The sequence below is a fragment of the Thalia democratica genome, chromosome 8 (assembly GCF_965202585.1).
Source record: "Thalia democratica chromosome 8, ktThaDemo2.hap1.1, whole genome shotgun sequence".
NCBI lineage: Eukaryota > Metazoa > Chordata > Thaliacea > Salpida > Salpidae > Thalia > Thalia democratica.
In genome coordinates, this window is record NC_139172.1 from 22,367,443 (window position 1) to 22,394,960 (window position 27,518).

At 25.1% G+C, this 27,518-nt stretch overlaps 1 protein-coding gene across 1 annotated transcript; it reads right to left on the reverse strand.

The window, feature by feature from the left end:
* On the reverse strand, positions 1-25,769 carry LOC145843020 (parathyroid hormone/parathyroid hormone-related peptide receptor-like). The gene is made up of 17 exons (XM_082950490.1): positions 25,698-25,769; positions 25,403-25,516; positions 13,424-13,541; positions 12,403-12,525; positions 12,174-12,307; positions 11,857-11,951; positions 11,355-11,523; positions 9,345-9,498; positions 8,929-8,989; positions 8,631-8,697; positions 7,862-7,956; positions 5,595-5,742; positions 5,439-5,480; positions 4,454-4,576; positions 2,861-2,938; positions 647-757; positions 1-279 (listed from the first exon to the last, which is right to left on the reverse strand). The coding sequence occupies exons 1-17, from the start codon at positions 25,767-25,769 to the stop codon at positions 1-3; spliced, it is 1,983 nt and encodes a 660-aa protein (XP_082806616.1).
* Positions 25,770-27,518: the final 1,749 nt, after the last annotated feature.

The following is a 27,518-nucleotide window of genomic DNA, read 5'->3' on the forward strand; positions in this document are numbered from 1 at the left end:
TCAAGAAGTTTCACTTTTATGCTCAATGAACTGATTTAGCTCGTCTTTCTGTACGCTCTCGTCGTTATACAAGCTTTGATTGTTTGTTTTCGATGAAGCTGAGTACAAGTTGATTCCTGAGTCGTGCGAAGGGGCCGACAATATTTCAGACTCTGATTTTTTTTCATTTTCATCATCTTTGTATGGTTCTGAATCTTTTCGTTTTTCGTTGTTGTTGTTGTTGTTTGCGATCTTACCCGGTTCGCACAAATCGCTCGGTTTTCTTGTTTCATCAACGTTCTAATGTTATAACTTTTTTGATTTTTTTGATATTAAATGTAGTCTTTTAGTGTTTAATTACATTTTGATAACTAATTTCAAAGCATACATGATATTGGTAAGTTCTAAACTATGTATAGTTTTTCTAAAGTCATATTAACTAAATTGGTAGACATAATTAGTTTAGATTTCTTTCATATGATATAAGTTCATTTGAACACTAGATTAAAATAAAAACTGCACTAAACTAACACAGTGATAGTTATTTTCCAGTTGTCAAAATATTTATAGTACCTTATAAAAAGTTTTTCGTTTAGTTATAACAATGTTATTTTTGCTTCTATGTATAACTGAAATTTTTATTCATGTTTTAAGTCTAAATATCTACCTTCACAAGAATTTCATCCTTTTTCAAACTCAATTTTTGCAGCACTGATTTTTCTTTGTTTTCTCTTATCACCTTTTTTGACGTAAATGCAGCAGCAGTTTCTTTAAAATTCTGTTAAAAAAACACTTTACGTAGTTTGAAATTTATCAAACAAAACAGTATTCAAATTAGTTTAAAATTCAATTTAATTTATTTAGCTGAATTTTTCTTGAAAAAGTGTTCTCACAAGATAGCTTGAAAAATTATATATTCAAGCTTTTTGTATCATTAAGTTCTTATAGGTTTTGTTCTGAAAAAGTCTAACAGATTTTTCCTTTCGATAACTTTAATTGAATAGTATATTAAAATAAACATTAATTGATTAAATAATAATTTGTAATTTAATATTGTCGATATTGTTTAATAGATATCAAGCAAATTAGATAACAAGCAATGTGAACAGAAAATGTAGAGTAAATGAAAAAAAATTGTATTATTTAAAAAAAAATAAATTAAATTAAGAATAGAATTAAATAAGTCTAATTTATGGTTTTTAGAGGTAGGCATAATGTTCATAATTTAGTTAAATTACTGTAAAAGATATGTTTATTACATATTATCATAACTTTATGAAACACTTTTTTCTCTCTAACTACATTATTTATAAAGAAAACGTTACTGTAATTAAAATTATTTTTTTAACCGAAAATAATTTTTTAAACTTATGTATGAGTTTTTAGTTTTTAGCTTCTTAGAATTTTGTAATCAAGTACTGTAGCAGTGTAAACAAATAAACCTAGTTTGTAGAATGTTATTAATAAATAAGTTAAAATAAACTATATACATTAATGCTATTCATATGTTGCAAAATAAATATTATTAAAGTTTGAATATAACTTGAAAAACTTATTCCGCAACACAGACAATTTTAAAGTTTTCTTGAATAAAACTGCTTACATAATGTGTTCCAAAAATCCAGTCACAAATAAATCTCATTATACGATTTAATCCTGGATTTTTTTTTTTGTATTCAAAAGACTTTTTTATGAATACAGCTTGTGTACGAAATGTTTAAAAGTTAATAAAACAAGAGGGGAAAAACGTGACAAAGTAGTAATGTTCAGTTTAGATAAAAGTTAAAAGGTTATTATAATTTTATTAGTTGCTTAATTATTTTTAACTTAAAGTTTTGTCATTTTTAAACTAGTTTTTAATTTAGTATGTTTAATACTCATAGCAACTTTTTAAGCAGACCTTTCACATTTTACTTTATTACTTTGATTAATCGGTAGTATTTAATAAATACTTGTTAATAAAATTTTTCAGGTATCCGATAGTTTCATATGAAAAAAGAGCAATGTAAGTAACACAGTAGTTTATCTCTAACATTAGTTTACTAAAAAAATAAAAAAAATAAATATTGACCCAGAAAGAAAACATTAGAATGTTTAAAGTTATATGATTTATAATAAAATAACAAAAAATAGCTTTAAAACAGCTGCTGATAAACTATAATAATTGTGTTTGTTCTAATTACAGTTTTAAGTTGATTTTTATATAACATATAAATAGTTGAAACACAATATTTTAAAGTTATGTTGTTTGCTGTTTAGACATAAAATGTTTATTGTGTAGACATTATTTACGAGCTTAATTAAAACTAAGAAGTCAATAACAAGAAGTAGTTGTAATAAAGAAAATTATTTATTAGTTCTTAATTTATCTATACGAATAAAAATAGAGATGATCGGATTAGAGTTTTTGTAAATACGCAGTTTTCTTTGTTGTAAGTGTATCAAAAAAACTTTTAGTAGAACATTCATTATATTTTACTTTCTTCAACGTTCTAAAATTTAAATTTAACACTTTTAAAACAACTTTTTTCTAAAGTAAATAAAACCTATTTTTTGATACTCAATAACTTTTATAAGGAATTTAAAACAATAAAGTTATTAGTAAATGCTAAATATAATACATCTACTTTAACAATTTTATTCAATTTATAAACATAACTCTAGAATTTGTTTCATATAAAAATTTCAAAACAGTTTCACCATTAAGTTTTTTGTAAAATAGAAAAAAATTTATACTACAATCTAAGTAAAAATGTAGCTATTGTGTACTGATTTTTCAGATTTTACAAAATTTTAACAAGTGTTTTCAATAAAGTGTTGAAGCTAGCTGTAGTAAACTAGACACTATTGCAAAAAGCCATAAACAAAACTTAAAACTCACTGCTGGTATTTGTTGCTTCAATTCGTTTATTTCAACGTTGAATTTGTTGTTGTACTGACTAGCTGTTGAGTGACGAACCTTAAATATTGTGTAAAGTTTCAACCTCATCAGAAGATTTTTTATTTATATTTTTAAGTGTTCTCACACATTCAGGTAATTGCGAAAACTGTTTGTTAAATGAAAATTTGAAAGAAAGCATTTATACAGTTCAATCAAATTCATTTCGTATTGTTTTAAACTTGCTGAGTTTGAAACAAGTTTTTGTTGAAATAATTTTGTTAAATCAGCTTAATTGATTTTATAATAGTTTCAAAACTACAAAACTTGTTTGAAAATACAAGATTTTATTAGAATTCAATTTTAATAGCTTTAGATTTTAGTTTTTAAACCGTTAAATAGATTGTTTTGAAAAACTTGAACAAAACATAAGAAAAACATTAAAATAAACTTCAGCTAATGAATATTTTTACAATTTACTCTTTGAGATTTTATTAAAATAGTTTTTTACTTTTTTTACTTATAGTTATCAGCTTCTTGCAATATATTTTAGTTATTGGACATCAAAGACATCAAACTAAGAAAATAACTTTTATGAAGAGCAGGTCTATAGCTGATAATATAAAAAAACAAAAACACTTTTAAGCTTAAGTTATGTTTTAATTTAGGAAAAAAATATCAAAATCGTAAACTTAAATTGACGAGATTATTTTATATATCTTCAAATATAAATAAACTCTAATGTACACTTCAAAAAAAATTTAAACTATGTAGTAAATAAATTACTATGATTCGTTTAAAACATAACTTTTGCTTCATTTAACCGCAAAACTTAACAGACTGCAGATAAAACATGCAGAACTAATCATTTAACGCAATAACATATACTTAGTTTTAAATGTTTCTAGTTGTTTTTTTAATTACCTAAATATTTATGCATATCACATTAATTAAGCATACATAGCAACATAAAAGTTTAGAACACTTACTAATTTTCGAACAAAACAATCAAACAATTACCGTAAAAATAAAAACTAAATATATGTTTTTGATAAACAGTAGTCTTAAGCATTTTGGATTGTCTTTTAAAAACATCGGTATTTACTTGTTTAACATACAAGCTTGATTTGTACAACAACAAAAGATTAAAATATACTAGTAGTTGACTGATACACATACAACTTTTTCTGTTTCATTTGAAATTTTCACAATAATTAAAGTTTATCAAACCGCTTGACCGCGAATCAATTAAATCTTTGGTTCAATAAAATAACAGATAACATCAAAATAAGCGGTTATGGATTTAAATCGGTGCTTTAAAAACTCACCTTAGTTTGTGATCAACTTTGAGGCATTTAAATAACCGGCATCAAACGGGAAAATTAAAAAAAATAATACCAAAGCTCAACAAAGTATGCAAACAACAACATTTTAAGCTGCAAGCTCCGATCCAGACTACGCAATTTCAAAAACACTTACCCCGTAGCACAGCTTTTTGTACAATCCATACTTTAGCTAGAAGCACAGTAAAGTGTAATAAAAAATGAATAAAAAAAGTTTATATAAAAAACAAGTTTGATTTTTCTACTGGTGTACCTGTGAGACGCTGCTGAACGTTGCCAGCATCGTTACCGAGCTCCTGCTCCTCTCCCTCTGGCCGCGCTGAATTTCGAAGCTGGTGTGGAAGCGATCCCAGGCGCGCTTGAATTCCGCTTGCACCTGCCAACGTTGCATCGATTTTTTTCGCGTCGGATATTTTTTAATAACGAAGCTTCGAACGCTTGCTCTTGTTAAGTTTTTTTTTAATGAAAGGTAGAGGGTGAGGTTGGTAGATTAAAAAGTTGCGTGTTAATTGTTTTCGCGTATGTTTTAAATCGATAAACTGTTGCACGACGGACCTTGAATAAACTTTTGCTATTTGGTAGTGAAAATAGTTAAACCATAAAGTTGAAATCTAAATTTAATATATTTTTGAAGCATAAAGTTTACTTACATCTAATTCTGGTAATTTTTTAACGCTTTTTCAGTTCAATTATTTAAAAATATTTTAAAACTTCTACGGAAAAAAAAAAGCACATTCTAGTTTAATAAATGTTTTAATAGCAACTGTTTTTACTTTAATTAAAAAAGTTTGGAAAGGTTAAGACGTGTATAATATTTTATAAAGTGGTATAAATAACATGTTTAAATCAATCATCATCTTGATAGCGAAATAAAGATGTTTTGTTAATGATAGTTCTCTAAAATGACGAAAACTAAAAAACAACTGAACTTAGCTTAAATAGTGGAACAGTTTTTATTTTTTTTAAATTTGTTTTTTTTTTCGTTTAAATATGTTTTTAATATAATCGCAATTTTATTATAAATTTAAATGTTGAACAATTCAGACGTCAAAACTTTTTAGTCTGTATTAATCCCAAAATCTGTCAAAAATACGTTGGTGTTTGTCAAATAATTTTGAAATATATCTGGATAACGGACAAAAAACAAAATTATAAATACTTTCAATCAATAGTTAGTTTATACCAAAAACTTTAAAGTTTGAAACGACGAAAGTAATAGTAAAGTAAAAGTAACATACCTCGCCGTTAGTAAAACAGTAGATGATGGCAACAAAAAATCCCTGAAATAAAATCCACATTTAAAACTTGTTATAAAAATTCTCACAAAAACTTTTAAAATTTTTGAACTGTTTAGTATATATTTTTATTATCAAACAATAAGAAATCAAAATAACCTGAAATGAGTTAAAAAATAAGTCCCAAAACATGCGAATTTTCCATATGGTCTGATTGTTTTCAAGTGCGGAGTCGGGTAGACCAATGAACACAATGGCATGAGCTCCGAACATCGGGATGAGCACCAACGTTGACTTTGCCAGTTTTCTGAACATTAATATAAACTATGATTTAATATTGAACGAGTAGTATTTTTATCTTTTTTTTTATGAGTCAAGTATAAGATTAAATAAGTAAGATGGTAGATTTTTTTTCTCTTTTTAAATATCTAAATACAGTTGACAACGTTTTTAAACTTAGGTTTATTAGAATAGGAGAATAACAGTATTAAAACTTTTATTTTGAACTTTGTTGTAAATGTGATAACTTTGGAAACGAATCTAAATTGCACAAAGATAAAGTTGCACGAGGTTACTAAATTGCACGAGGGGACAAAATTGCACGAGAACAAAATTGCACGAAAGCACAAAATTGCCTGAGGGAACATAATATCACGAAGACAATTTTGCACCAAGGGCCAATTTTGCACGAGTTACATTTTTGTACGAGAGTAAAAAAATACAGAAAAATGATAAAAGTAAACAGAAAAAAAATTTAATAAAAAGATAACAAAAAAAAGGTTCTGGCCGAAGGTAAGGGTTAGGGGTAACAGTAATAATAAAAACAAAACAAAAAATAACTTACAAAAAACAATAATTAAATTAAAAATTTTAAAAATAGTAATAGTTAAAAATAAAAAAGCTACCGACCAAAGGTAAGGGTTAGGGGTAAGAATGATAATAGAAAAAAAAATTAAAATGGAAAAAAATAAAAAACTTAAAATCTTAAAAAAAAAAATATTAATAAAAAAAAAATAAAAAAAAATAACTTACCGACCGAGGGTAAGGGTTAGGGGTAATAGTGATAAAAAAAAAAAATAATAACAAAAAAAAATTAAAACAAAATAATAAAATTTCAACCGTGCAAAATTGTCTGCTCGTGCAAAAGTATCTTCGTGCAATTTTATCCCCTCGTGCAAAAGTATCTTCGTGCAGTTTTGTGCACTCGTGCAATTTTGTACGCTAGTGCAATTTAGACGATAACTTTAGCTCTTTATTAAGTGTAGTTTTCACAGCAAGTTGTGAATCGTTTTAATTGATATCAATAACATAATAACAGCTGTCAGTTTTAACACAATAATTTATTCACTAAAATAACTTAATTAGGTTATTGTTTCGTTATAAACTCTCAATTCCGATTTCAACGAGTTTTTCTCAGAAAAAAATCATTTAAACATTTGCTTTTGAAACTATTAAGCCAGGTTCAAGAAATAACAGCATACTAATAAAAAACCTTTATAATTAAAACTAACAAAATTATATTGAACTGCTTTTTTAAAGGTTTTAAAATTGTAAGAAGTCTTTTTAATGTTACTTAAAAGAAAATTTTAGGCAACTTCGCACAGAAGACTGAACTTTCACCTATTGTATTTCACCCATAATGTATGTTAAGTCTACTAACCTATCGTGTTAAATTAAAATCGAGTTTATTAAATTAAGCTAAAGTTAGGCACTTCTAATATTAATTTTTCTTTAAAGTTTTTCAGTTTACTTTTTTTATTTTGTGCGCAACTTTATTTTCTTTGCAGTAATTAAATTTATTTTTGCAAATTTTAGTCTACGATATAAAAAAACTTCTTTAAATTACTTCTAAGTACATAAAGTAAAATAAACATATGAAATTAAAACAGCTATTTATAACAACGGTTTCCTTTGATAATATAATAAATTGATGGTTTTATATTTAGCTAAGCTGATTAAGAATCTATTTTTTAAAATTTTCTTCGTCTTAGTTTTAAAATTTTACAGCGGAAGTACTTTAGTTCGATTGCTCTCTGCACATTTTGACAGGCCTAGAAATATATGAACAAAATAATGTTAAACTGTTAAAAAAGCAGTAGGTTTTGCATCTTATTGATTTTCAACTGTAGCCTCGTTCAGCATATTAAGCTTTTGATATACATTATGAGATTTGAAGCTGTTCAGAAAGTTCATATCTGTGTTTACAGTGTAATGAGCATTGTGCGAACTGCTGTCGTGAGCTCAAACCAACGCCAGACCATAAACTTTCCGAATGTTTTGTTTTTCCAGACAGATTGAAACAAAAGAAAAAACAAAACTTTGAAACTGCATATTTTACAACAAACACTTGACGTTGCATGAAAATTTCGAAACGGTTAAAAAACAGACTCATGATAAAGTATAATATCAATGTTTATCAAGCTAACTTGTACTGCCTGCTTGCTTCGGGCTGGCCGCAGATTCCCCTTCTCATTTTGTACCACAACACCCGAACGATGTTAACGAACAGCATGAAGTTTATCTGCAAAGTGATGAAAAGTTAATTACAGCGGTAAATTTGGGTGTGCAGTTTTCTTTAAATTTTGTGAAAGTTTCACAGTTTTTTTTTTAATGTCATCCCCATTGTGTTCATTTTAATTTAAGAAGTTTATGTTGGAATGTTATTAATTTGAATGGCACAAACGAAACGTCAAATGTATCAATTTTAGTTAGTACGCTTTTCTTTGGTAGAAAACCTATTGCGATACCTATTGCTTATAAAAACTAATGCGTACTCTTATACTAATATGAATCAATACTATTTCCATTACTCTAAAATTTTCAAATAAATAACTTTTCTGCAGTAATAAACAACAGCTCAAAATTTCGATTATCAATTAGCCGAGAGAAATTAATTTTCCTTGTATTTTTTCTAGTTCTTAATGTTTTACAGGTTATTAAATCTTAAAATGTTTTTATGTACTCAAATATTAAAAGCTTTAAAAAAACTTTACTAAAAATGTTTGAAATAAAATTGGAACAGTAAAACATAATGTCTTTGAAAACTTAAAATAAGCTATTTAAAATAATTAGTAAAATAGTTAGTTACATATATTTTTTCTTACATAGTTCAAATTATTAAACCTAAGAAAACTTGTACCAGCATAAAAAAAGATTATTATAAACATGATTAGACTTTCAAATAGTAAAACTAACAACGTTTGCGACAACTATTGGGCCGTTGTAAATCCAACGATATTCTGGCACAGCAATATCCCAACAGCTGAAACAAATGTAAGTTGTAATATCTTAAATTGAACGTAAAGAAAGTTTTATGTTCCTATAAAATCATAAAAAACTGCTTTTAAAGCTAACATCTGTGTAATTGTTTTTTAGTAATCTACACAACAGTAACTTAATTTAAAACTTTATTTTTTTGAGTTAATTAAATTAAAGTAGTTTACAATGCATAATAAAAACAGTGATAAAAGTTATTTATAAAGCCATTGCTCACCCGTAATTTAGCTTTATTGCTCTCACTATTGCCCAAGGAATTACAAAACACAACGGAAGGCCTGCAATTTAGAACTTTCATTAACTTATTTCATAATTTGTGACGTTTAAGAAAAACTCATTTAATTTTATTACTGGTAAATTATGACCTTAGCAGTTATTACAATATTAAAAACAGTTTAAATGCTATTTGAAAATAAAAGTAAACGTTTTGTAAAGAAAAAAATTTCAAATAAAATTTTTGTAATAGTTTTTAAGAACTTAAGTTATACATTAAGTGTATTAAAACTAAAGTGAAACCAACATTACTTATTTTACAACAATTACTAATTTATATCTAAGATCTAAAAAGTACGCATTTTAAATAAAAAAAGTTCAAATCCTTATGTACTATGCAAAATATAGTTAAAAGCAAACCCCATCCAGTAACGACGAACCTCCACAAGTATTTTTTGTCGGAGAAAAAAGTGACGAATATCAAGCTGTGAAGGTACAGTCCCTCAACCAGTACCCAAAAAAAATTAGTAGCCATAAAGTAATGGAATGCGGCCACTATCACTTTGCATAAGACCTGTTTGAAATTAAAATATAAAACAAAGAGATCAAATAAGTATTTTTTAACCTGTTTTGGTTTTGATTTGTTTTGCTTTTGTGCTAATAATTTTAATTAAAATGTTTTTTTTAACTCATTAAAAAAAACTTAAAGGTTCTATGAATAGTAAACATTTCTACTTTGTTATTGTTAGTTTAAGTATTTTTGTTCAAAACTCGTCTAGGTTTCATATAATGTAGTAAATTTATTTCTCTACGTTTCATACTACTTGGCAATATATAAGGCCTGTTAATGGAACTTTATTACCTGTCATATACATTATTAAACGTCATTAAAAAAGCTTTCAATTCATTATGGCTATCAAGAAAAAAACTCATGTGAATAGAAAAAGTAACTTAATAGTGTGAAGAACATAATGTAGAAAATTAATCTATTGAACTAAATTAGTTTGGAGAACATAGTTAAAATAAATACTAAGTATTTTTAATTTTTACTAAAAAATGAGCACACGTTCATACATAATTTAAAAATTTCTATTTTTTATGTTTATTGTTTTTTAGTTTATCTACAGAATAAATACTTTTATAAAAAAAATTATTAATATAACTTTAAGCTTATTTTTAAAACATCTTTTTAATATCGTTATACTTAAATATTATCTGCAAAACCTTATTAAGTTTTTATAATAAAAATTATTTGAATAAACTAAAAATTAAAAAAATTAAACTAAAGACGAGACTTAAGTGTTTAAGAAAATAAATTTTCAATTTAAATCATCGTGAAATAAATTGTTGCAACTGTTAATTAGTAAACTTGATAAACAAAGTAAGGTCGTATACCTTAAAAAGATTAACGCAGTCAATTTAAAAACATTTTAATTAGACAATAGATTCTAAAACAACCTTCAAAACAGTTTTACTCACCTAAGTTTGAATACTTTTTCTTAATTATTGAGACTTTAATCAAAATAATCAAGTGTGCATTACAGTGTTGAGTATTTTAATTATCAAAAGTATAATAAAGTAGAGAAAATATATGTAAATAAGCTTGATTTAGGTTTGAAATTCAAACTACAGTGAACTGTTAAATTCTTGTATCCAAAAAAAAAATCATAAACAAAAGTTTCTACCGTAGAGTTACTTGTTTTTAGCAAGACTTTTACGTGTTTTAAATTTCGTTATAAATCTTTGTTTACAAATACTATTTCGTATTTGTTTTTGAACTTTTTAAGCTCGTACTTTTATAGTGTGTTGCAAAGTTACAGTTAAGTAACGTCTTAACCTGTCTGATCCAAACTTGTTTACGTATTTGAACAAGATAAAGTTTTGAGTGACTCAATAAGCTTTGTTTAATTTTCACTGCTTTTATTTTTATTTTTTTTGAGAATTAACAGGTAGAATGTGATAGGAATAAGTAATTGAAAACCATATTACCTTTAACACTTTCTATAAAACTTTAAAATATAAAACAAAATATAACATACTGGAATATTGTATTTAGTTTTGCATATACTGCTAGATTTTTAGTTTTATTTTAAATTAATTTTATCTTTAATTTAACCTTTCGTTTGTTTTGTTTTTTGCGCACATGTTTAAATATAGGTTATACCAGCGATATTGTTACTTAAAATTCCAAAACATTTTAATTTAATTATTTTTGTTCGTTTTATTTATAAAAAAGACTTAAATTGCATTGTTTTTTTACTTTTTACTTTATTAAGTTTACGTACACAATGTTTTATGTGGAATACAATTATACGGAATAAAGCAACCTGTCAGTAATAGCTTATAAGCTTGGGAAAAAAACCGAAAAAATAAAAAAACATATTTTAAAAACCTTAGAAGTTATTTTGTTCAAGAAAACATTCAACTCACTCTCCCGCCGAAACTCTTTTCAATGACGTCATCGAAATCGCTGCTGATGACGTCTAGGATGGCGGCTCCCTTGTACAACAGAGCGTCCTTGATGAAGATGACGACGGCTTTGAGGATGAACGACGCGAACAGGTGCATGTGGATGTAGTTGCGGGTGCAGTGCAGCCTCCTGTAATGTTCGTATGTACAATAAAATAAAGTATAATAAATGAGCTTAAATAGTGTGTATTCTCCTATTTGAAAGTGATTTTCAGTTCTAGTTTAGAAGTAAATGATTTTTTACCTACAACTCATGAATCTAAAATAGTGAGTAATTTTTAATAATGTTAGTTATTAAAAACTATTGTTCCTCGAAGCATATTTGTACGTAGTTTATGATTATTTTTTTGCAGGCTTTTTAGTATTTTAAAACTATAACATTTAGTTACACTTTAATCATAAAATTTTAAAGTTTTTGTTATTTATATTTAGGTATAAATTTCTAAACGAAAATTAAACTAACTTGAAATAGCAAAGTATCGACATTGCTATCACTAACGCGACCAAGGAAAACGAGTACCCGACTGTGTATAGGTTCATAAGCATTTTAACGTCTTTCTAAAATTTTTTTTTTTTTATTTCACAAAATCGATTATCAAATATCAAATTTAAATTAAAAAAAATTAACATAAAAACTTTAAAAAAATTACGATTAAAACACATTTATACTAATACATTTGTTATTTTTAACTTAAAGTGTTTTAGTTTTAAGTATATAAGTTGATTTTAAATTTCTAAATCGAATTTAGTTTAAATTATACCCATTTCAGATAAACGTACGTGGTTCGTGTTATTCAGGGCTTCAAACTCAGTTACCCAGCAGTCATTGTAGTTGGCCCAACGTTTTATGGGGTTTCCCAAGACTGGCGCTAATTTCCAATTTCCGTCCACGTCACAGACTCTCTGCGCGTACGCTAAATTTTTTTCACGTTAGTATCTTTTTTTTTACACAGCATAAAACAAATAGTTAAATTTTTGCTCACGACTGTGGTATTTTCAAACAACTGACCTTCAGGGTTGAAATCTTTCATGTAGGCAGGACAGTTGACACTTACAAACTCTCCCGGCAGGCTGTTAGGCCAGCAAGTTATGTTGTCGAATTCTTGCTTGCAGAATATTGTATGTTGTTTTCCTATTAACAAATTTTTTTAACTAAATGAAACTTGCAAACACATTAAATAGTAGTTTTTATAATTATTTTAAGTTTTGAAAATATAGCTTATATTTTTAAAACTTGTATTTTTTAATTTGAAACAGCTTAGTTTTTAAAATCCAAAACTATAATATTTTTAAAATAAAACTTTAGTTAAACAACAATTGTTTTTAGAATTTTATTAAATGTTTTATATTTGAATGCTTATTCAAATTTTTACAGGTTGTAGTTATAAAACGTTAAAACACGTTAACAAAACACCTTACTTTTATATAAATTTATATTTTTAGTAATTTATCTGAAATATTGTGTATTTTAAACTTTAATGATTTTGTTTATTATTTTAAAAGTATTGTTTCCTAGTTATCAAGTTTTTATTGTACAACTAATTAAAACTTTATCTTGAAGCAACGCTGTTTTTTTTTTTATATATTTTTGAAATTAAGTTTATAAATTAACTAAGCATATTAAGTAAAAACAAAATATTTGTATACATGCTAAACGAACAACTAAAATTTAGTGTAAAGTGCAAATATTTTATAAATTAAACTTTCCAGATTAAAAGTCCAAACGTTTTTCATCTGCGTTAAATCTACGTTTTAGTACGTTTTATTTATGCGAAAAGTTTTTATTTAAAAACATAACGGTTTTTCCATTGAAGTCATAATACGCAAGTAGCGCGATAATTGTGCATCCATGTCAATAGGCATGAAGAACGAAAAATCTACTCTCTGCCAAATTGAGCTTGATAGCTTGGAAAAAAGTGTTTGCTAATTTTTTAATAACAAACTATTTTTTTAATAAAAGTTAATTCATTTATTATTTATGCATTAATGCATACTAAGTTTCGATATTTTCGTATATTGTTTTTTGAAACCTGCACTGTCATAAATGTACTCGGGGGGCTGCTCGGATCTCTTCTCGCATTTGAACCTTTCCTCTTGGAGTATGACGATCTGCTCTTCGTAGGTCACCACAGTCATTTTTGGCCCTTTCTATCGTTTTTAATGGTTTTATATTTTTTCTATGAACAACAAAAAGTATTTACTTAGTTAATTGCTTTCAAAGGAACAGTTTTAAACTTTGTTGCTCATGATTAAACTGTAAATTTTTGAGTCGAACCTACATTAAAACTCTTTATAATACTTAACAGTTTGTTTTTTTATGTTTAAAAATTTATAAATGTTTATTAAAAAAAATAATGATGGTTTCAAATTAGATTATGTAAACCTTTAAAGTTTTAGAACAATGCACCGTAAGATATTTTTTTCGAAATATCTTTTAACACTTTCCGACTATACTGCAACTTGTCGATTGACATGTATTAATGCTCATATTTAGATAAATAAAGATATTCTTACATGCTTAAACTTATCGCACAATACGTGTTTGAAATTAATACTTTAGTTTTATCACTACAAATTAATTCAGCTAGGTTTTTGTGACATCTTTGAAAAAAAAGTGTTATAACTTTTTATACTTCATGTTGTTTATAATCGTACGTTATGTAAATATTACATGTAAGGTAAACATTTTATGACATAAAGATAAGTTTTAAAAGTTGTATCAAATCTTTAAATGTTAATAAATCACAAGAATTTTAAATTTGATCATTTTTATATAAAAACATAAATTAAAGGTAAATTATATTCGACAGGAAAGAAAACTACTTAAAAGGAGCAAATTGTCACTGAGAGTTTGTAAAATATGAACATTATCTAGTGCATAAAATACAGTGTTAAGTAATGAACTCTGAATTTAAAAATGTTTCATTGACATTAATTTTTTTGTATAAAATTAATCAATAGATTTATTTACTTGTTTAAACTAGAACTTTTTTATTTTAGTTTAATAAAAGTAAACTTTTTTACATTTCTTGGTTGTTATTAAACCATTAACTTTCTAGATAATTAATTCAAACACTTATTATATCTAAAATTAAACTGTTTTCGAAAACATAAAAATTATAAATACACATCCAATATAAGAGCAAAAACTTTATATTAAAAAATTTCAAGAGTGTAATTTTCATTAATTTAGTTTAGTATCGAGAGTGCTGTGTCAACAACACTTTAGTTTTGTAACTGCCAATAGCAAATGCATTGTTTTGATATAAAAAATGTGACTGACTGAGATAGAAAACAATGATTAATGCATTTGTCCGTGAAGAGGTGTGTGGACAAATGGTAACTAATATGTTCGTTTTCGTATCGATTTGTAGTTTTACTAAACGTTGTTTGTGCTGCGCTTATACAAAGTTCGGCTGAACAAAAGTTTAAACTTGTTGGGTTGAACTTATTTATTGGAAAAAATCAACTCAGCATAGAACATCTAAAGCAATGGAAAGCTGGCAGTCTGGTTTTTTGGTAAACACAATAAATATTATTTTATAGAACCACTGGGTAAAACAAAACTGAGTCTTACACATATTTTGACATCTTTACACACATTTTTATTTATTTATACCTTTGTTCAAACTATATCCAATATTTAAAAGATAATTAAACCTTTTAAATTTAAACAGTATGCTTTTCGAATTTACTTATTCCAATTTAAAATATAAACGCTTGTACCAAAAAAAAAAAAACTATAACAATATTCAACTTGTAAATTTTAAGCAAGTTACTACTTAATTTATTTTTACATATGTTTTATAGTAGTAAGATCTTACTTTTACTTTTAGTCATATCAAAAAACCTCTTAAAACAAATTTCTGCCAACAAAACATCGAATTAATTTGATGTTTAACACAAGAACTTGCTTGTTAATATATATTATACCTGCCAGTTTCTCATTGTAAGAAAAAAAGCTTTTAAGGCTTGCATTAGTACCGAACTACTCAAATTACATGTTCTCTCAGTCAAGTGTTTTTTTATTTTTATACGAGTATGCATTAGAAAAATTTTACTCCACCGGTACAAAGTGGATTAAGAAAATTTTGGCACATATGTGTCATTGGTAATTAAACACAACTTTTCCAAAGATAATCTTTAATCGCGTAGCCGCGTAGCTACACATTTGGAAAGAATTTTAATGCGGTATTTTTATCTTTGACTGAACAGAGATAAAACATTTTTCTCGAATAGTTTTACTTTTCATTATTAAAAAACAACATTTAATAAAATTTTCTAAATATTAATAACCATTTAACAAGCCTTACTAGCAGCAATAAAAGTTAACAAAAACATATTTTGACTTTATAGTTTGCGAAGCAAAAATAAAAAGGACGAATTCAACCGATTGCCTTTTCTTGCACTTGTCTCTTTTTATGCTGGCTTTTTGTTTGCGGCAAAATTTTCTCGAATAGAGGTGCTTTGTTATAGTGACGTCACAAAATGAAAAAATTCCACTTTTATTGAATTATTTTCGCAAAAAGTTTATTAAAAATTATAAGTTTATAATTACATTTCAGTTTATTATTAAGATAATTTTTACTATGTTAACAGAATTTTTTTACAGTATATGTAATTTCAACACTCAAAAATTTTTAAGTTTAAAGGCATAGCTCAAAATAAACAAAATACATTCTATTTCTAATTTATAGTTACACAGCAACTAAAATAAAAACATGACTACAACAAAATTTATGTACGAAGAATTATTTATTATTTTGAAGCTCTTGTTACAAGTCTAACCTGAGTAGATTGCTTTTTTTCGTCTTTGTTTTAGACACAAACAAGAGCAACTTTCGCTTGTCTTAATTTGAAAAGGGATTAAAAAAAGAAGAAGAAGATTAGTTTCACATGAAAAAATATGTGCGGTATTTATAGGAAAGATAAGTACAATCTTAAATTTTATCTGGAAAATATTTTGAAGCTCATGCAGTAAGTAATTAATGTACCACTAAAGCTGAAGTACTAGGAAAACTTAATTAAGTTCTAAACTTATCATTTTCAAAGCTGTAATCAATAAATAAACTTTAGTAATCAAAAAGTTTGAAACACAGTTTAGATACTTAATTAAGTTTAAACAGAGCTTTTTAGAAATAAAAAAGTCATTAAACAATATTTTCAACATTTAATATAGCATAAATACGTTCTGTGTAAACTTCGTTATAAACACGTTTCTAATTAAAATAGCGCATAAAGATCATGATTTGTGTTAAAAGTTAAACTAACTTAAACCAAGCAGTAAATTAAAAATAGCTGTCGAACTAAAAGTTCTAGATTTTTCAATTTAAACCGACAACTTACGCAATTAATTGGTCGTACTACTACTTTACAGCATCTGACCGAAAATGTCATTTGGGTTAATTAAAATTACTTTCGTATTAATTTTGTACATGTTTAATAAAAGTAACTGTGAGAAGTTCATTAAAATGTGTACATATGTTTTGAGTTAGATACTAAACCGTTTGATACTTTAGTATTATTGACGGTCTTAGAAATTTTACTTTACTTGAATATATAAACACTTGATCTCTACTACAAGCGTAAAACTTCTTACTAACATACTGCTTTCATCGTAAAAAATATCATCGTTTCATCGTTACTTTTCATATTTGAAATCAATAAAATTTCACTCTTTATTTAACTTAAACGAGATTCATATTTTATCCTTATAACTTATGTCATTAAGTCGAAAAAAAACATATAAATAACATGTAAGTAAACTAAAAAAAGTAAAAAGTTATAAGTAAAATAAATTATACTTATGAGCTAATAATCGCAACACAACTTTGAAAAAGCTCATGAGTTTCTTTTCAGAATTAGCAACTTGTTCTGAAAACGCTTTACTTTGAAATACATTTATAATTAAAAAAGTAAGTTGATAAAAACAAAATCAAAGTTTTATATCTTAATATTCGTACAAATACTTTTAAACTAATAAAAAAATTACATTGTAAAACAAAATATATGCACACTAAACAATACTACTTTTACTACTTTAGTTAAAAGTCATTATATATTAATTGTTGAACATTTTCACTGTTTTTGCAACTAATTCCAATTAAAAAAACTTTCTACAATAAATTAAATTTATAAATGTTTAAAAAATACAAACAATCAAAACTTTAAAGTATCTAGTTTACAGCTAGTTATAGTTATAAAACTAGTAGCTTTATACAATTGATCTTTATTGTAAAAGCTATAACTTTGTATAAATTTAAAATCGTTTAACTGTTTAAAGACCACATTTATTTTAAAAGCAGCTTTTGTTGGATTAAAGATAAATATAACTTCCAATGAAATGTTTGTTAAGGATTATTTAAGTATTGATAGTAAAATTTAATGCATAAATGTTATAATTTAAATTTAAAATTTTTTTTGACCTTTTTTAGTCTTAATGTAACTTAATTCTATAAAACAACAATTTTTTAAAATAATAGGCTATCTTTAAATATCTATAATGAAACTAAACTTTAAGAGATACTAAAAGTTCGCTACTTTAAATTTTATTATTATTAATTCTCTTGTGTTTAGTTTTTCTGAGTAAAACACCATTATGTATTGATTTTTAATTATGTAAATTAAATTGAATTTTTAGCTAGTGAGAATTTTTTGAAAATTTAAGTATTTTGTTTAAATCTATTTTACCACTTTTTACTTAGGACACATATAAAAAAGAATTTCAATCTTATAGAGTTTAATTTAATTAAAGTATTTACGAATAATAAAATTTTATCTTACTTTCAACTATTAATTTTTTTAAGTCGTGCTCGTTTTGAAGTGATTTTTTTAAATTTAGTATTTTTCGTTTTTAACAGATATAATTTATTTTAAAAAAGTTTAAGCTTTACTTTATTTAAAAAATAAAATAAAAACTTTTCTAGTTTTCGAAATTATAAAACCGTATGATTCCATTTGCATTGTACATGTTGACTTAATCACGTAACAAAATTTTCAACTTCTAATATTTTTAAGAAAAAGTTTTATATATTTTTTTTTGTCCTTTTACAGCAACTTTAAATGAAATCACTCGTGTGCAGTTTACGAAAAGTTTTTCTTGAGCCGAAGAACTGCTCTTTAACCCGCCAGCGGAAATACTTTATTAAAAAAAACTAGATTTATTTTGATTAGCAAAAGCTAACTAGAAGTACAACGCTTATAAAATAATTAAGTAATACTTAGTAAACGCTAAACAATGTTAATGATTATAGTTTATATAATAAACGTATAACAAATTTTAAGCTAAGTATTAGGAATTTACTCAAGTTTTTTTAAACTAACACTGTTTATAATGTTTATTTTTCTTGTAGAATTCAACATATGCACAAATTAAAGACCGTATTTTTTTAAAATAATAATAATAAAGTTTTTATGATGTTGTTTGACTAAGTATCATATGAATTAGACTTTATTAAGTTATACAAAACGATACATACAAAATGGTAAATTTTATAACGGAAATCGTGAAACATAGCTGTAAAGTTTTATAAAATCAATAGTGTGAAGTTTTGTTCTTGGCTTAAGTTATGCGGTTTTTTTAAATCACAATGTCTATTTAAAACTTGATTTACATCTTCATTTTGTAAACATATTATAAGCAAGTCCTGTTATTACTTTTTTATGAAAAAACAGGTTTGTAAGAACTAACTTATCTAACATTTTCAATTGGTGAAATATTTTATTGATTTGTACTTAGTTATGACTTTTGTACGGAAATATACTTCAAAAATTTTTATATTGTTTGTAAAGACATTAGAACTGTACAATATCTTTTAAGTATAATACTTAGTTACTTTTTTTTTAAATTGGTATCCAATACTATATTTGATACTATCTAAATACTATATTAGGTATACAGATCACGTTTTAAAATCAGGGTATGAAATATTATGGAAAAGTTAAAAAAAGTGAAATAACAATCAACAATTAGCGTTACCAACTTGAGTTCAACGGGATAAATACTAATGTTATATTTCAAAAAATTTATTAAAATAGAATTTTAATACTAGCAATATTATTTGTTATGAGTTTTCATTAAAACGTTATATTTATACTATTTATTATTAATGTATTAATATGAAGTAGGTATCTGTTTGGGAAATTCAACAATTAGCAATATCATTGACATTAAAAAATAGCATTAAATTTTAAATAATTTTTTAGTCAAATTTTTTAAAATACTTGTTGAAAATCAAATACGGTAGCTTGTGATTAAGTAAGTAGATGTTTGTTAAACAACTTGATTTGGCTAAAGCTGTAAAAAATATGCACTTACTTCTGTAGATGTTTTATTAAGCGTGTTTTAAATAAACAAATTTATAATAACTATAAAGTTCAAAGTAACAAAAATTATTAAAAAACGGTTTAAATGATATTTAATCACTATTTTTACAACTCTCACTCTTTCTGCAAAATACTATCAAACTGACATACAGCTGCAATAAAAAATAAAATGTTCAACCAAAATAACAAAATCTTTAATAAACAAACCAATTAAACACTATAAAAACTTGCAACTGCAGAGTCGAACCGAGTCAATAAAACGAAAACTTTTTAGAAGCCAATCTTGTTTAAAAAGCCACAGCAAAAGCAGATGGTACAACAAATTTATACATCGGAACACTAATACAGCGATAAAAGAAAGATACAAAATGTGCTTAAATAACAGATTTAAAAATACAGCAAAAAATTACGTAGTTATACCTCGGGAAGTAAAATATAAACACTCTTATACAACACTCACTACATTTTAAAGTACTTAATGCTGTGCAGATCAAAAACTGTATCAAACACCACAAGCTAATTTTCATTTTTTTAACAGAATAAAATTACCCTTAAATCAAATAAAGCAGGGTTTCCCAAACTTTTTTTTCATAAGGTCCCCCTTTTAAGAAATAAAAAAGCTGTGGCTCCTTTCAGCAAGATTTCTTAAAAAACTTCCCTTAAATACACTTATGACCATTTTTTTTGCTTTTCACCACCAACTTAAAATATCTAGAAGTTTCAAATTATGGCTTCATGGCTTTTACAGCTTATGGCCCTTAAACTTCTGAAAATTTCCCATAATAATTTCCCATAATAGTATAAGTTCCTAGTTTCCCCTTAAATACACCAAAGACTTTTTTTTTCTTTTTACCATCAACCCCAAAAGTATATCTAGTGTTAGTTTCAAATCATGGCCTCATAGCCCACCCTACCCTTTGGCCCCTTTTGCTGCTTATGAACCCTTAAATTTCTGTGAATGCCCCTAAGGGGGCTATATTGCTCAGTTTGGGAAACCCTGAAATAAAGGCAACAAAACCGTTTATATATTCAAACTCAAAAAATAAAAATAAAGTTAATATCAGGAAAACAAAACGTTTAAAATAACCCAGCCATGAATAAACCAAGTAGAAGATATCAACATTAAGCTTAAACTTAAGTACATTTTTTGCTACAGAGTTGTTCCGATGAGATACTAGTTTTGTGAACAAAAATAAAAAAAATAAAACAAAATATAATTCCTAACATTTAGCTTAATACTATCTTAACATGATAAATAAAGTTATTTAAAAATAGATAAAAGTTTTTTTAAATATTAGCTTCCACATATATATCTAAGTTCTAACCTTTAGATTAATTAATTAATTCGTAGTCTAACATATCATTGAAATTGTACAGAATTGCTAAACTAGAGTGGTCTAATGTCATTTTAGCTTAATTTATATAATTATTGGTGTTATGAATTTTTAGTGATATAAATCATATTAATAAATCTAAAATAAAGTAGTTATAACAATTTACCTAAACACATAAAAATAGCATTTGTATCAAGCTTTATTGTAACGTACTGAAAATAACCTTAGAATTTAGCAGCTAAAAAAATTAGAACTTTTTTATAAAAATTAGATTGTAAAATAACTAGTATAAAGCATTTCGATTTAATTTTTGTGTTACTATTAAAAAAAAATATTTTAAAACTTGATTAGCTAAAAACAGTTGGTATAATAAACGTACAACTATAAACTTAAAGTACTTATTTCGAGCGAGATAGACAGTTTTAAACAAACTTTTTTGTTATTTTTTAACTACTCTAAACTAATTTAAAACTCAAATTAGAATACAATTAAAATCTATAAAGCATATAAAATATCTAAATTACCTTTACACTTATTTGATCTATGACTCTTAAATTATTTATAAAAACTTTATGTAAAACAATAAGTTAGCTGTTTGAATTTTGTAAAAACAGCTAAAAAATAGTAACAATTTGTAAATCAAATTAAGTTTTAAATTTAATCCATTTGTGCAAGCTTAAGTATTTGTTTATTTAGAGAATATTGTACATAAAATGCATTTTGTAAATTTTGTTAAAGTTTTTGATATTTCACTTGATTAAAAACCTTATATTTAGATTACATACACTGACAGAATTTTAAATGCATGTAACTAATAGATTCTGTTTAACATGTCTTCTGTAATTTAATAAAAAATACGTCATTATAATTACTAAAGACTTAAATGACCAAAACAATTATTTTACGTTCGTTTTTTTAATTTGTGTTTTTAAATCTAAGTTATTAAACCTTATATATTTTACTTTTTTATGCGTTAATTTTCACTTGCTTATTGTGAAATCAAATAGTTAAGACATTTAAACATTGAATTAGGATTTAATTACCTAAAAAATCAATAAGCTAAACATTACTTTAAAGACGACGATTAGCGTAAGTATTAAAGTACACTAAAGTAAATACAAAAATGAGGGTTTCTATGTAAACTAAGCTCTGCGTACATAGTTTAGAAAAAAAAGTTGAATTTTTTATCTTATTTTCACAATATTCAGTCAACGTTAGAAAACGTCGATAAGTTTCAGAAGTAAGTTTTTATACTAAAATAAGCGTTAAAAAATTTAATTTTCACTAGTTTTAACTAAAATTATACTACCTAAGCTGTTACATAGCAAGGTATTACTACTCGAACTACTAACTTTTTGATACAACTATAATAACATAAGTGTCGATTTTTATAGCAATAAAAATTTATAAATAGAACAAACACTTTGGACTACCAATAAATAGTTTAAAAAATTTAAAAGTTTAGTTTTTTGGTATACGATTTTTTTTCATGTTTTAATAGTTTTATATGAATGAAATATTTTTACTAAATATTAAAAACATTTTATTCTTCATATGATTTATAATTTATTTTTTATTAAAAGGTTAAAAACTACATTAATACTTTTACACGAATTGTTCAATTCCTCGAATTGTTTTAGTAAATCAATGACAACTGATTGAAAAAAATTAGACTTTTCTGTGAAATCCGTACTAAATACTTTAAACAATATAAATTATTATTTATTATGCAACTAATGTTTTATTTGGTCATAAATTAAAGTCGCTTTTTTTTTCTTGAAATAAATTCTCGTACCTGCATAACTTAATCAATTTAAAGGTTTTAATCTGAATTCTAAACATTGCTTATTTAAAACTTTTAAAGCTGGTTTTATCTTTAATTTATTTGTCAATGATGAGTTTAAAGAAGTATTTGTTGCTAACTTTATAACTTGTTGTTTTTATTATCTTTTTTTAGTATTTAAACTAACTAAATCGATTCCATATATTTTTTTTAATTTATTAAGTTACTTTAAATTTTTGTTGTCCGTTTATAATTATTATACCTACGTAGACAAATTGTTTTAAGAAAAACTTTCCTCATTGAAAAACAAAAAATTCAAGCTTTTTAAATGTATAAAAAACTTCTCAGAAACTCGAATATTTTCAGAAGCAGTTTAAACTATAGCGTTCCTTTTAATATACTTTATTATGTACAGTAACTAGTTTTTCTTTAAAGTCTTACACATTATAAATGATTTGAAAATAAACTTTTATATCTACCTGATAAAAACAAAGCTATAATTACAAAAGAAAACCACTTTTTCAATGTAATCTTCTATAGATCTGTATTAAAAAATGTCATCCAGTAGCAATTTTTTATTGGCATTTATAGTTTAAAACTTTTAACTTCAATAAAAATACATAAAAGTTTGTTAAGTACTTAATGTTTTTTATTATAACTATTCATTTGTTTTAATTACTTTTTATTAATAGCAAAAGCAATAAATAAATATTTCCTTTATCTGATTTCAGTATTCCATATTTTATTTCTATTGACAACAAAACTTTTATTTTTTAAAATATATCTAAACTTTTGTGTTTTAACATCCTGACTACAAAAATTTTTCTATTATCATTAAAGTGTGTTTGATAATAAAATATAATGCAAAAAATATATTTATAGTTAAACTACCGTTTTTAAATTGAGTTTTAAAACAAAATAAACCTTTGTTTCAACAACCTTTGTTGTTTTGTTGTACAATTTGTTGTAGCAAACAATTGTGAATGTGAGTTTTCAATATTTTGTATACACTTTATTCAATACTGTGAACAGTTTTCACTATTTTAAAATGTCTAAATATTAGTTTTGAAAAATTTTAGAAGCATCCTGAACTTTTGTATAATTACAATTTAGTTTAAGGATACGTAAAAACTTCTAGAAATCACTTACATTTAAAGATTGTCTAGTTAAAGATTATTCTAGTTAGTTTTTATTGGTATTTTATTTTGTGTTATTGTTTGAACTTTTTATGAAATTTTTTAATCAAGTAATAGAAAAAAATTATATCAATCAAACTAAATTAGTTTAAATAAGGCTTTTAAATATTTTTATCTTCATTTTACAATGTTTGTTATATTTAGTGACTACATTCCTATAAGCAAATACGATTTTACCACAAAAAATAAAAAATATCGTTTTCTTATTGATAGAAACTGTTTTAGGAACAATCATTAATTTTGAATTTAATCACATGAACTTGAAATATACAAAATATAAAGTTAGAGATTTTTTTTTTACAATTTTAAACAAGACAAGTCAAGTCAGAAGCACACTTAAGAATCTAACCTGATTTTTAAAGTTAAAAAGCTTCTCATTTTTCCAAGGTATCTTTGTTCGTAATATTCATAAATCAAATACTACTCGCTCAGTAAAAGATAAAGGATGTCTACTAAGGGGGTTTTTCGAAGCTACAGGAGGTATTTTAGTCAGAAGATTACAGCTGTATATATGCTTTGTTGTTGATGACTAAAAACCATAATTGGTATAACTTTTATTAAGTCAAGAAAATATCTTGTTAAAGTACATTTTCCTTATGTGTTAAATATTTCAAATGGTTTGTATTTGTTTTTTTATTCAGCTTTAAGCCAACAAAATGGTCAGTGTTAAATGCGTTGTTAGATTTTTTTTTTGATGTTTTAACAACTATTTTGGTTGATTTTAGAAAAAATAAGCAAAAACTTTTTAAGAAAAGTGTAACTGTTCGAAACAAATACAAAAGTTTTACTTATTTTAACAAGTTTAAAAGTTGTTTAAAGTTTTGTATTGTTAAAAAGTTTTTAAATGTTCTTAGTTTAATAAAGCTTTACTTTGATAAAAATTCTGAATATTCTTCATTGGTATTAAACAAAATTTACTAAATTTTAAATTTTTTACAGATACTTTCGTAATACCACGTACAATAATTTAAATTTAATTATAAAATTTAAGTTTTTTTGAAACACTCTGTATTAACTTATTAATTTATTAATGTTAATTTTTAAAGTTAAGTTACGTAAAATTGTTGTACACAATTAAGTTTAAACTAGTTTATAAACAAAAACTTAAAGCCTTTTAAGAAACTCTTCGAGAACCTTTATAGTATTTATATTTATCCCAACCAAATACTTTTTTAATTTAGGCTTTCTTACAACATACCTTTAAATATTTTCTAAATTATTCATTAAAGATTGAAAAGCTTTTCGTTATATAAATAGCATAGCTTAAGCAGAGTAAAATTTAAAACTGTTTATTCTCTCAAACGCCGTACACAAATAGAATAGTGAAAAACAAATATTTTATAAAAGCATATTTACAACACCATAACTAACCTGAACAAGTACAACTACCGTAAAAACTACGCAAGGCACAAAGCAAAGCGCGAAGACGCTGTAGATTAGTTTTTCTGAAGTCAGCACATCTTTGCAAATTTTTAACGGAACTGCCTGTACAAAAAAGTATGTGGTAGCTGTAAAGTTGTGTGAAACTTTTATTTCAAATATTAATCAACGACAAAACGAAATATATCCTTCGCACATGCTCCAACTATAACTGTTTATAACTTGTTTTAAATGTTATATGTACGATTTTAAACAAAATTTACTTAGTATTTTAAAAGTTTGCTACCTGCCACTTTGGTAGTTCATCCAGGTTCCAGTCGAACAGAGTTTGATCTTTCACTTTACCTATGTTCGGCATACTTAAACTATATCTAACACAAAAATTCTGTAGTTTATACATCTCACAATTAAAAAAGAAATGAAAACAAGTCTCTAAGCTGTTGTTTACACAAAACATATTTTAGTAAACCAGAGTACAAGAAGGCTGCAAAACACTTATGAAGCGACAAAAAGGCATTTGACCCGCGTTTGCACCGCTCCATGTACTTGAAGCTGCCAACAACGGCAATGCCACCGTCTAATTTTAATCCGAGCTCAAAATGTGCTGTGGAAAAATCAAATTAAGCTTCAAACCGTGATCGAGAAGTTCATCTAAATAAAGCGATTGAGTTCTGCTCAGCAGATAAACACGGATTTGTTTTTTTAATTTAAACAGGTCATTAAGAGTAGGAAGTGTGGGAAAAACAATCAAAATCTTCAAAATTTTTTACAAAGCTGCTTAATCCTCTTAGGTCTTTAAGTTACCTTTAAAATTTCCTATTTTTATAAAGTTTTTTATGAGCTTTTATTTATTTTGATTACTTAGTTAGCTTTATTTGAATATATTAAAAAAAACTTGTTTTTACTTTTGCTGAAAAAATTCGTTTTTTAGTTAAGTTTTAATTTTAACAAAAACTTTGAGTGTATGTTTATTTTTAAGTTGATCATTTGTTTTGAAAAACCTTGTTTTTAAAAGATATATTCAATATAAAGGAACAAAAGTTTACTTTTTAAATATTTTTTGTTTTACTTTTCTGATTAAGTTTTTAGAGCGCCCTAATTCTAGAGTTTTATCTTATCATAACAGATTAAACTTTTGAAATCATTTTATATCTAGAACCATTAACAAAACCCCTTTTTCTTTGTGAAAGTGTAATTGAGTGAAATAAAATTAAAACTTTTAAAGAAAAACAGAAGCAGCAGTAGCTTAATTGATACTTGAGTTCAACAAATCTTATAAGACGAAAGCTTTGAACATATACTCAACCTGATTGGTTTTTAATTTCTTAAAACTAGCTAAAGTTTATATTTGAAATGACTAAAAAAATAAATTAAATTTATTGTAAAAGCTTTTCAAAGTTTTAAGTAGGCAACAAAGCAAGTTAGAGAAACGTACTTTTTACTATAAAAGTTTATGGGTGTTTTGTTTATATTTCTCAATAATATAATTGCAATAAACCTCCCTAAAAAAACTGTTTTATTAGTTTTGTTTAAAAAAATAGTTTAAGCAGAGTTTTTTATAAAGTTAGACTTATCTACTAAAAAGCTCATTAATTTTTTTTTTAAACTTCACTGAATCAGTTACAACACAATAACTTAAAACAACGTTTAAAAAATAAATTTTCATTAACTCTTTAAACAATTTATTTTAAACATTTTTACTTTAAAAGTCTCTGCTAATTTTTTTTCTAGGCATTTACTTCAGCTCAAAACACACACGCTCAATACTAAATTAAAGTACTTGAAATTTTAACTTTTTTTTCGTACTTAAAAAGAATAGTAAAATGAAGAAGTCAAATATATCACTTAACATTCGAGGGGTGTAAGAATTCCATATTTACTTACAGGGATTCAGTTGGTCCTAGCGAACTTAACTTTATAGTACCTTTTTCTTTCTTTTCTCACTCTAGTCTGTTTTCTTATTTTTTAGTTTTTCGGGACTCAACTGAACACTTATCATTCAAGTAAGGAATGGATGATTTTTCATATATTAAAATCAATAATTATTAACAACTTTATTATTTTACTATTTTAAGCAAAATTAAAGATCTAAAAATAAAGTTTTCGA